This window comes from Lithobates pipiens, unplaced genomic scaffold, assembly GCF_037356315.1.
Source record: "Lithobates pipiens isolate NorthernLeopardFrog02 unplaced genomic scaffold, aLitPip1_a1.2 Scaffold_1, whole genome shotgun sequence".
Lineage (NCBI taxonomy): Eukaryota > Metazoa > Chordata > Amphibia > Anura > Ranidae > Lithobates > Lithobates pipiens.
Window position 1 is genome coordinate 203018835 of NW_027507685.1, and position 12800 is coordinate 203031634.

Genomic DNA, 12800 nt, shown 5'->3' on the forward strand with positions numbered 1-12800 from the left:
GTAGTGTTACCAGATATTAAAGAGGAAGTAATCCCTGCAAAGGTAAAGCATAATGAGCCCATTATGTGTCACTTACCTGACACAGGAGCAAGCGATGTCACCGCTGTCACCTGTAGCACAAAGCGTCCATCTTCTTCCGGGTATCGCTGCTCCAGCGATGTGAGTGGCCAGAGCAGCGATGACGTCACTTCCGCACATGTGCAGGGGAGCCGCCACTAATGGCATATCGCCGTCAGCAGCGGCATGCTCAGTGCGCCTGCGCTGTAGACCGCGGTGATTGTCTTTTTTGCAAATTTCTCCTAAACCGTGTAGGAGATATTTCATGGTCAAAGTGGTCTGTAAGGGTTTACAACCACTTTAAAAGTATAATAATATATGGAATGGAGTGGTGCTAAATAAAACAATAACCAAATTAAACAGCAAAAAACATATCATATAGTAAAGTGAAAACATACCAACATAAAGTAACATGTTAAGGAAAATATCCACAATAACGGATGTTGCAAGAGTGCTGTGCAAACAAGTGAATAAACACAATACTTTGAGTTCACTGGTGAAATGTATAATAGTGCTTCCCAATAACCATCCAGGTGAAATATGAGCAATCACATATTCCAGTGCTCAATGCAAGACAAACTCCACCATGGCCGCTCACCTTTAATCAAAAGGTAACACGCAAAAACTGCAAACTCGATCTCCATATAGTAGATGTGACTCAATAGTTGGTAACAATCAATAAATCGGCTTACACATGTAATAAGAATAATAATCCTCATGGTGTAGTATTAACAGTAACTCTTGATTGAAATGAGCGGCCAGTGCACATGGTGGTGGCGTTTGTCTTGGATTGAGCACTGGAATGTTCACCTTTATCGTTTTTGGGAAGCATTATTATACATTTCACCAATGAACTTTAAATATTGTTTTTTTTTCACTTGTTTGTACGGGACTCTTGCAAGAGCATTTATTGTGCATATTTTCCTTGAAATATTACTTTATGCCTCTATCTTTTCACTTTACTATATGCTATAGTTTTTTTTATCGTTTTATTTGGTCATTGTTTTATTTAGCACCGCTCCAGTTTTTTTTTTTATCTCTTACTTACTCACAAAACTATAAAAACAAAAATAAAAAAAAGGCTTCAAAACAATCAGATATATATTTTTTTATTAATACGAATCACAATTCAAACAATTCTGCTTACAAAACACATACAACTCTGTTAAAGCTCATTAAACCAAACAAGATTACAAAAAAAAGTAAAATAAAAAAACTTCCAGTTAAAGGCAAATTGGCCTATTTTAGTGCAAGTACAGATGGAGGTGAGCTCAGATGTACAGCAATGTACAGCATCCTCCTCCCCGTACTACAATAAATATTCTCAAGGAGCGTACAGTACACTCCCGGTTATAATCCTTTAGAGGTAACGTAAGGTTTTCACACAGATAATAGTTATGCTGTGCATTCGTCTATTGCTTTTCCGGTGTGTAAACGTGACTACAGAAAACATAAGTAAAATGCCAGTATTTCTTATTGGTGCAAAATAACACCGTCATATAGAAGATACTTAATACTTCTAGTCTGTGTCAATCCTGCAGTGATAGGTTAATTGGTGTCCACTGAAAATGAACCCTATTGTGTGTGAAGGGACATTAGATTGTAAGTTGCTTTGGGGACAGCAAGTTAAAAGAATGGTTTGTTTCTTTCGTTGAGTCCTGGTTCAGAAAAAACTTGAATGGGAACTCTCAGCACAGGTTCCCAACTGCTCACCCTACACAGGATATAAAAAGGTATATGGAAAAAGCCAGTATGCTTGGCTTTTCATTGCCACAGACCCAAACGCTGCATCCACGAAAGACCAGGTCAGTCAATTAACTTCCACCAATGGGTCCCCCAAAACACAAGAGCATTTTCGGCTATGCAGAATGTTACCTAGAGTAACGCAGATGCTTCTGCGTTAAAAGCCTGTGCAATTCCATTGCTTGAAGGAAATCATTTAAGTACTTTGTTAGGTGACCCAACTACAGCCTCTGACAAAATTTTCATGTCAGACACACTTCCAGATGTGTCCGCTGCCTTGGTCCTCTGCCATGCACTATCAATCCTCTCGCTGACCACTAGGTCTCCATCCTGTCCTGTAATGAAGTAGGGGTTGTTAGGAGATACCACAGGGCACAGCGGAAGACGTAGGCATCCAAAACACCTAGGAGTGTTGTATGTGGAAGATTCTGCCAGTGGCTGTAGCTAATCAACAGACCAAAGCAAGGACCCACTGCCCCATAGAGAGGTAAGCACAATGAGTCTTCTTTTGCAGAAGCACTGTAGGCCAATGTTGTATAAATGTTGAAATTAATGAATTAGTATTATTTATGAATTACGATAGAAGACACCAAGTGTTTCTTGCTTTAATCTGCAATTTATGAAGTCCAGTCCTTTAGGCCTAGTCACACAAGTGAAATTTTTAGTTGGCCTGGGCCAACTACAGGACTTTAAGGCAAGCACTTAATGAATCACTGCCTTAGGCCCTACATATCAAGTTTTTGTATGTGGATTTAGATACAAATTTACAGAATGAACACTTCTGTGTTCTGCTTATATTGGACCAGAACAACCTCCCTCTCAATCATTTTACCCCAGAGGAACCCTTGAAAAAAATAAATACATTTCAGGAGAGAATACCCCCTTACCTTGGTGGCCAGTGGGACGTATGCCCCCATTGCAGAAATGTTCAGAATGCTACCCTTACAGACATAAAAAAAACAAAAAAAACAAAAACAAACAATGGCATCATGCTGCTGGCTCTGCCAATTGGCATAGGACAGAGAATGATGCAGGCACCATCAGATGGAAGGTCAATCAGCCACAGCTTGAGGGACCTTCTAGCAACTTCTGAAGGAACTCTAGTTGAGAACGGTTGGTCTAGAGCAGGGGTGTCAAACTGTGGTCCTCCAGCTGTTGCAGAACTACAAGCCCACCATGCCTTTGGGAGTCATGCTTGTACCTGTCAGTCTTGCAATGCCTCATGGAACTTGCAGCTTGGAAACAGTTGAAAACCCGCAGTTTGGACTAGAGGCAGCTGAACCAGTTCACAGAAACTTGTGGGATTTGTATATTAGTGGTAGGAATGGGGGTAAATCTTGTGTTTGCCTGTTATAACCAGTCAAGTTTTACCTTTTATTCTTTTAAATGGTAAATATTTTCAAGAGCTAAAAAGGCAATATGATAAAAGTTATTCTTTTTTTGGAGAAAGTGAAAAAAAATAAAAAATGATTATGCAAACATACAAGGCACTAAATATCTCCCCTTCATGCTTATTCACAGATTAAAGCGTTATTTCAACTTTTGTAGCCAAGTTGTGATAACACCCAATTTATTTTAGCTACATGTTCCCATCTAGCTATCATAACCTAAAGTTATATTAAACCCAAAATCAAACATTTTAGCTTACCAATGCTTCGATGTTATGGCTGCAATAGGTTTTTTTTTTTTTTACTTTTTAATATCGGGCGATCTGGCCAGTAAGTCCGTTTTTAAAAATAAGCTCTCATCCAGATACATCAGTTACATAGATAAGACAAACCATTTAACACTGACAGGGGTGTTTACAATGACCAGCTTTTATTTCTGTAAAACTTTCATCTGAAAAGGATAAAACCATTTGCTGTAACTGTTTATAAAGTGTAAGCTGGAGGCTATAATTTGTTGATATATCTAAATCTGCTGGTACATCTAACACTCCCTCTCCTCAAACTTACAATGCTGCTGCCTAGAGGTGCCCCTGTGTGCCTTCATCTAGAGTGGAGGCACTAATACAGGAGGTGAGTTACTGGCCAGATCACCAGGTTTAAAAAAAAAAAAAAGGAAGAAAAAGGAATGCAGCCACATGTAAGGATTAATAAGCTGCAATTTATTGCATTTTTTGTTTAGGGTTGAAAATATTTATATAATAAATATTTTATATTAATATATGCTGCTAACATTTTTTTACATTTTTACTTGCTGAAAACATTGTTAACTTCCCAGCCCTATCGTTCACATAAAAAAGGGTTAAAGATCTCAAGGCTTGGGAGGTACAATGTGTATGTAGATTGATGCTCCCCCCCCAACACTGCAGACTATTTAAAACAATTGACACTGCCTATAGGGTCCTATGTATGAACCTTCTCCAAAGAGTCAACAAAAAAAGGTAACATTTGGTTAATTATCATTAAATATGCTGTGTGAATGGGAACACATTTAACATATATTAAAGTATATTTCAGGTGACTATTTTTGTTCCATGTAGGTAAAACTAACAGAAAATTGCACCCCCTCTTCAGGTTATTACAGGAGTTGTAAAGCTTCTTTTTTATTTTCTAAATAGGTTCCTTTTAAGCTAGTGTATTGTTGGTTCACTTACCTTTTCCTTTGATTTCCCTTCTAAATATATTTTATATCTTTGTCCTAACTTCTCTCTTCTTGTTTCTCCTCAGTAAACTTCACACCATCATCTGAGCGGTGTTTAGTCAGCCAGAACAGCTTACTGAGGAGGAACAGGAAGTGATAAATTAAGACAAAGGAAAAAAAAAGACATTTAGAAGGGAAATCGAAGGAAAAAAAAAAAAAAAAAAAAGGTACATGAACCAACAATGCACCAAGTTTAAAGGAACCTATTTAGAAAATAAAAAACGAACCTTTACAACCCCTTTAAGAAAACCCATCATCTTCATAACCATCAATTCTTTTACTGGGAATCAGTTACTCCCTTTCTCAGCCATTTATTTGGATAATCAAACACTCATGAGAAAGCAGCCTATTGGTGGTCTCCAAACCAATGACATCATCCTGACACAAAATGGCTGTCTTTACTGAGCGATGACAGACAATTTTTAAAGACTTATTGGCACAATACACCTGAGTATAGATTAGTTATTCTAGCAACAAGACATTTACATATAAATATAAATCTGAGGTACTTGAATGCTTAGTGGTAGGTTTGTTTAGATCACTCCTTGGGAGGGGAAAAATATAAAAGTTTCTTTATATTAAAATTCATGCTTCTATAGTTCAAGGATCATGTCAGAATTCTCATACAATAATCATGCCTGTAAATATAAAGAAGACCATTGTACATTTATTTTTATATTTCTTTATGAAGCTTCAGGTAAGACCATTTCTGGATGAACTTCATCTGCAGTCAATAGGATCCCAATTTTAAATTTCCCTTTCAAGAAAGGAGCCAATTGGCTGATGAGGGAAACATCTAAATAATTTTTTTGGCAACATGCATGAGGCTCATTTAAAATGCAGTGAATGCTGAGTGAATGTAAGGCTTCATGTACACATAGCCTATTATGACTGCTGGCCACAGGAAAACGCAAAGCTCGGAAAAATCTATTTTGCGGCCGACAGTCAAAACGTTCCTATCCTGTACACGATTCTTCTGTTGAACCTCCCCTAACCGCAGCAGCTCCTAAACAATCCTAAAAGCCTATGTGTACATGGACACATAGGCTTTTATGGAGTCAAGTTTAGGGGCTTTGAAAAAAAAAAAAAAAAAAAAAAACACACTAAAAAGCCCCTAAACTCAGGTTTAGGCGCTGTAGTGTATATGAAGCCTTAAAAAGGGTCAGTGTGTGCTATAATGCAGTAAAGCCAGCTATAAATGGATCGAAATGCTGCTGAATCTGCTAAATTTCGATCCACGTATGGGCAGGCTGGTTGTACCAAAATTGATTAAATCGATCAACTGATATAACCAGCCTGTTGGGTTTTTCTTTTTTTTTTTACATACGATTACTGCTAGCAGCTATAGCTAGTACTAGTAATCATTGTATCCTGCTGGCTAGAAAGGCCCTCTATGACCCCCACTGGCAAAATACAATCAACTAATTTTTTTCCTTTCCTCCCCGTTGTGGAAGGAAAGAACATTGTATCATCTATAGCAGTGTTTCCTAACTCAAGTCCTCAAGGCGCCCCAACAGGTCATGTTTTCAGGCTCTCCATTATTTTGCACAGGTTTCACTGCATAGTAATTACCACAGCAGTTTCATCTGAGGGAAATCCTGAAAACACGACCTGTTGGGGCACCTTGAGGACTGGAGTTGAGAAACACTGATCTATAGCCTGCTTAAGACTTTTGAGTGATGCCTGATATAATCAGTCACCCTCTGGTCTCATATCTCCCCCTCCATGTTCCCCAGATCTGTTCTTGCACATCTTGGAATGCTAGCAGTACCAACCTCTTTTTTGGAGTTCTAGAAAGTTAAAATTAAAGCTCATAAATGAGGACAAAAACTCCTTGTAATGGCTGGTGTCGATGTTCAGAGCTGGAAACTACGTCCAACACCAAGAGATGCAATAATGCAATATACCAGCTTCTAGAAAAAAAAAAAAAAAAAAACATGAGTTTTAGGTGGACTGGTCATCTAAAAATATGCACCTCCTCAGTCTACGACAGTAATATTACATTTCCCCTATAGAACACACACCATGTAGCCAAAAACTTGTGGACCGCAGACCAGAACACCTAGCTATATGTGGACCCCCAGCTAAAATTATTTCCAGTGAAGGGTACTGTAAATGCTAGAGCATACACAGACATTTTGGACAATTATGATTTTCCAATCTTGTGGCAACAGCTTGGAGTAGGCCCAGCATGACCATGCTTCTGTGCACAAACCAACTCCATAAAGACTGGAATCTATGGTTCAGTGTGGAGAAATCCAAGTGGGTTTACACAGAGACTTGAGCTCATCTCTACTTGGGATGAATTGGAACGTTGACCAAGTAAAAGACAGATTTTTTAGGTTTAACATCAGTACTTGACCTCACAAATGCAGTTTTGGCCGAACGGGCACAAATCCACAACACTTGAGGTCATCCAAGAGTGGAGGCTGTTATAGTCCAAAGGGGGGAAACTTCATATTTATGCCCACGAATATAGAATTACGCTCATATAGATGTGGTGGTCAACTGAAATATTTTGGTAATATAGTGTAGAAACACCACCAAGACTTCTGCATTACCATAGTACAACTTTGATTATTGACCCCTGTAATACACAAACCTAAAATTAACCAGCCTAGTATTAGAATTACATTTGTCTGATATTAATTTTCTTCTACCTCTAGGGGGTATGCATGACTTCTTATTCCAAGTCCTAACTGCTTGGTTTTATTATACAGTAATAAAGTAAACCTCTGTTTTGTCAGTGCCCTTTGAACTTTGCTTTAAGTCTGCAACATGTCCGGTTTTATTCAGAGATCTTCTAAAAGAGGATTTCACTGGAGTAGATGTTGACATTACCACCGGATTATTTTGTACTGTTGCCTAGACGTTGCCAAGACCTTTTATATATCTATTCCCTGTAGAAATGAGTAGAAATCTCTTTGGAGTGCATTTACAGAATACAAAAATAAGTCTATCATTTCAGCTACAGATATTTACGGTCCGAGAACCAATACAGTGACGATCCACTATAGCAGTCATCAGGCACCAAACAGTTCTCTGGTTGTCACCTCGGACCTCCTGAAGACCGACAGAAATGTATATTTTTACAGTTCATGAACCAATCAAATTCAACTTCATCTTCTTCTGGTTGACAAAGTTAAGAGTTAATATTTAGTGGTTGTTAGTGGGTGGATGCATACAGGCAGACTCAGACATCAGACTCTATTCCTGGATAACACCTGCAACAGCCTTTAGAGGCAAACGCAATCTCGGGTCTGTCCAGAAGAACATCAGCTGAACTGTTCCATTCACTGATAACGTCTTCTACACGGCTGATGTAGAGGAGGGAGAGAAGGACTCCAAGGAACTGCCAAAAAAGGAAGAGAACAACGCAATGAGTGTGGATAAGAGCACAAAGCGTGCACTGTTATTTACAGATGTCCGAGTGGATCGCACCAGCAGTTGAGGTTATTGGCCAACACTGGGGCATCTTTTAGGGAAGACAATAGCGTTCTCCAGAGCAGCGCTACAAGACACTCTTAAAAACCCAACTATGTATTCAATTAAAAAGAAAATCATCCTATTCATATATAAAAATGCTTTATGGGGAGCAAACTCTGGTTAGGTTAACGCAGGCACAATTAGCATCCACATTACCCAGTTATACAGTGCCTTGAAAAAGTATTCATACCCTTTCAAGTTTTCCACATTTTGTCATGTTACAACCAAAAATGTAAATGTATTTTACTGGACTTTTAGGTGATAGACCGACACAAAAATGGAAAATAAATGGCGTTCAAATTTACTCTGATAACCCCCAACTAAAATCTAGTTGAACCAATTGTCTTCAGAAGTCACCCAATTAGTAAATAGAGTTCACCTGTGTGTAATTTAATTGCAGCATAAATACAGCTGTTCTGCAAAGCCCTCAGAGATTTGTTAGAGAACCTTAGTGGACAAACAGCACCGTGAAGGCCAAGGAACACACCAGACAGGTCAGGGATAAAAGTTGTGGCGAAGTTAAAGCAGGGTTAGGTTATAAAAATATATCCCAAGCTTTGAACATCTCACAGAGCACTGTTCAATCCATCATCCGAAACAGGAAAGAGTATGGCAGAGCTGCAAACCTACCAAGACATGGCCAGCCACCTAAACTGACACGCTGGGAAAGGAGAGCATTAATCAGAGAAGCAGCCAAGAGGCCCATGGTTACTCTGGAGGAGCTGCAGAGATCCACAGCTCAGGTGGTAGAATCTGTCCACAGGACAACTATTAGTCATGCTCTCCACAAATCTGTCCTTTATGGAAGAAAGGAATCCATTGTTGAAAGAAAGCCATAAGAAGTCCCATTTGCAGTTTGCGAGAAGTTATGTGGGGGACACAGCAAACATGTGGAAGAAGGCACTCTGGTCAGAGAAGACCAAAATTTTACTTTTTGGCAAAAGCGCTAAGCAGAAAACGAACACTGCACATCACCCTGAAAAACACTATCCCCACTGTGAAACATGGTGGTGGCCAGGGAAGCTGTTCAGAGTTGATGGGGATGGATGGATGGAGTCAAATAAAGGGCAAACTTAGAAGAAAACCTATAATGCCCCATACACACGGCCGGACATTCCAACTAAAAAAGCCAGATCGGATTATGTTGTCGGAAAATCCGATCGTGTGTGGGCTCCAATCTAACTTTTTCCGTCGGAATTTCCAACCGAAAAAGTTTGAGAGCTGGATCTAAAATTTTCCGACAACAAAATCCGATCTGACTTTTTTCCCCAATTGTGTGTAGAGAATTCCGGTGCACAAAGTGGCACGCATGCTCAGAAAAAATTTGGAGATGAAAGCTATTGGCTACTGGCCTCTACGTTGTCCCATTGTACGTTTTGTACATCACCTCGTTCTGAATGATCGGATTTTCCGACAACTTTGTGCGACCGTGTGTATGCAACACAAGTTTTGACCAAAATCCGTCGAAAAAAATCTGACGGATTTTGTGGTCGGAATGTCTGACCATGTGTATGGGGCATTAGAGTCTGCAAAAGACTCGAGATTGGAGTGGAGGTTCACCTTCCAGGAGGACAACGACCCTAAACATACAGTCAGAGCTACAGTGGAATGGTTTAGATTAAAGCATATTCATGTGTTAGAATGGTCCAGTCAAAGTCCAGACCTAAAGCCGATTGAGGATCTGTGGCAAGACTTGAAAGACTTGTAGCTGTAATTTCAGTGAAAGGTGGTTCTAGAAAAGTATTTACTCAGGGGGGCTGAATACAAATGCACTCCACACTTTTCAAATTTTTTTTTTTGCAAATAAATTATAGAGCGGGGTACCAAATACAATGCAACACCCATGCGCATGCATCATCAGTTTTCACCCAAATGCCAAAGAGTAACATCCTCCCACGTGCGTGCATCTGAGGAGGGGGGGGGGGGGCTGTGACCGCTGTGTGCCTTGGACACCTATTTTAATTTGGGTGCCTCTTACAACCATCTTGTGGACCTCCCATACAGTCAGGGGGTTGGCAACTGAGGCTTTGTTGATGGAGAAATACTCCTGCAACATGGCTAGTACCTCTGAGCGGGTCTCTTCTGATTGCAGCAGAGCCTCATTTAGTTTCCACGAAGGAGGAGTCTGGGTCACCAGGCCCAACTGAAGTGTCAGGTGCATCGGTGCATGGTCCGGGAAAGAGATGGCGTCGATGGAGGTGGACACCACCCTAGAAGTCTTTATGTGACAGCAACAAATAGTCAAATCTCGTATAGGAGTGATGGACTTGGGAGAAAAATTAATAGTCCCGATCCTGGGAATGTAGCAGTCGCCAAGGGTCTATCAGACGCAGAGTGTGGAGATCTGCTTTCATCCACTTAAGATGCACAGATGAGAGATGGGAGGAGCCGCGTGAGGCGTTCAATGATGGATCCATCCTAAAATTGAGGCCCCCCCCCCCCCCGAAAATGAGCATCCCCTCTGAGAACTCCAGCAGCTGAGGTAGCAGCTTCCGCAAGAATTGCAGGTGATCCACGCTGGGGAAGTATACATTAGCAAAGGTGACCTGAACGGCAAACACCCTCAGGAGAAGGAAGCGTCCCTGTGGATCCACCCGCTGAGCATCAAATGTCCACATTACCAACTTTGCCAGAAGGATGCTGACCCCCTTGAACTTGGAGTTGGGCGATGTGCTGTGGTATGCCACCGGGAATGCCCCATTGGTCAATTTAGGAATACGCTCACCATGGAAGTGCATTTCCTGTAAAAAGGCCATTTGAGTTCTGCCTTCGCGCAAGTCAGCTAGGAACTGCAAGCGCTTTTCTGGTATATTGGAGCCACGTACATTGAGGAAGGTGACCTTCAGGAGACCCATAATGCCATTTAGCGTGGTGGCGACCACTGTTATTAAAATTAAGAAAGTAGTGGTCTCTGGCCAGGAACCTCACCCTGTTGAGGTGGCAACACCACTGGAAAGAGAAAGGGACAATGGGAGGGATAGAAGAATAGGAGAAGGAGAGAAAATTAAAAACAAAATATATAAAAGGGGGAAGGGGGATTAGTCTTCAAATGCAATTACTCTATGGACCCCTGATTAGCACTGGTGGTGCCCTAGCGGGGGGCGCTCTAATTGGGGTAAAGGTTGCTATAAACCAAGCAACGGTATAACAGGTTAATGGAAACACAAGAATCATTATGTTAGGAGATAAGGGCAGTGAGAACCATGTAAAAGATAACATTAGGACCAACTTAACGGCCATATATGAACAGCTCTTATTAACAACTGGTGCTTATGCAGCAAATAATGAGGTTTAGCTTCTGTAGCTGCACAGTGTTGATGCACCGGAAGGGATCCCCGGGGCGAAAGGACTCCACGTGCATGACATGCACCAACAGGTAGCGTATGCACAGAGATCCTGCGCCCCAAGCACCAGGACCGGGGCACCATTCTCACGTGAAAGTAAACACTTGCTGTATTAAGGAGAAAAAAATAAGGTTAAGAATGCAATGACAAGACGAGGCACATTGGTAATGACCTTATGTGAACCAGATAGGCTTTTCTGCCAGACAGGCCCCACTATTTCCCCGACACGGGGAGGTCAGCACCCAGAAAAAGGGCCTCTCCGTGGTGCAGTTAAGCATAGCCCTTGTACCCACCGCACGCCACGAAGGAATGCAGGTTGGGGGGGGAAATGGCAAGCAGGGCTACCTGAGTCAACTCATGTTGCAGCCCAATACCATATAGAGCAAAATTGCCCCCCGCCCCATCAAAATAAACCCTCCCTGCAAAAGTCGCGCAAGCAAAGTCAACAGCAACGTGTCCCATAGTTGGCCTGGATCTTGAGAGTGGTCAGGTCTGTTCCAAAAGGGGCCATAAAAAGGGAATACTGCATAGTCTTACCAGTCCGTGGAGTAGGGGAAGCGGTCAGGCCTCAGATGACGTTAGATATGATTTGGCAGCCTTGCGATTGGGGCACGTGAACGCAATCGTCTGACCCATTGTTACCTGGGCAAAGGTGGGCCAGGGGTCTCTTGTGAGAGCAGGTAATCAAACCAGTTGGGGACACTGACAGTTGGCTTGGCGATGAAGCTAAACAGGTCCAGGAGTTGGTCAGGTGGAACTCTGATCCTTGCTTCCTGACGATCAGGTGGAAGTGGTATGTGGCTTCATCTTCCCAGATCACCTCCAGCAGCAGTCGCAGTAGTCCTTGCATGACATGGGTTTAAGTGGAGATCTCAGGAAAAAAAAAAGGTAAAAAAGTGAACCCCGCAAAGAAGATCACGTGGGAGATCCATGATGCTGAGGGTGGGGCCCTTGGGCCCGGTACACGGTGGACCCTATCTAATTCCAGATCAGCGGTAGGTGGCTTACCCAGGACCTGGTTCAGGATAGCTACAACATTAGTGCGGAGATCTGGACCCATGGTGGTCTCTGGGATGCCTCGGAGGCAGAAGTTATTCCGTCGGCTCCTGTTCTTGCCGTAGTCAAGCTGCAGTTGGACATCCACAAGCTGTTGGCGGAAAGCCCTGTGTTATGTCTCCAGGGTAGTGATGTGAGCATCAGTGGTGGCACTGGACGATTCCATCACTGTTACCCTCTCCTCCACTGTGTCGACTTGCTGTCTCAAATCATGTAGCTCCCTTGTGAGAGTGTTCACTAAATCGAGGCTGCCATGGCATTTAAAGTCCTGCTTAGTGGGCAGACCTGGGACCATATCCCTTAGGGATCCCTCTGTGAGGTCACTCGTTCCCCCTGCACTTTCAGCGTTTAGCTGTGTGCCTGTGAAAGGGATGGCAGGGGACTGTATTGGGGAGTGCACCCTGTGGATGAGGGGGAGAAAACCCTCCTCCATTGCTGCGGTCCCCACCTGTGTGGCCTTCTTACTTG

At 42.1% G+C, this 12800-nt stretch overlaps 1 protein-coding gene across 1 annotated transcript in view; it reads right to left on the reverse strand.

Moving 5' to 3' along the window:
• Positions 1–1150: 1150 nt before the first annotated feature.
• Positions 1151–12800, reverse strand: part of TSPAN15 (tetraspanin 15) — a 62444-nt gene continuing 50794 nt past the window's right edge. The window contains exon 8 of the mRNA XM_077480625.1: positions 1151–7798. Coding sequence (XP_077336751.1) covers positions 7640–7798 — 159 coding nt within the window. The 3' untranslated portion in view covers positions 1151–7639. The remainder of the gene's footprint in view (positions 7799–12800) is intronic.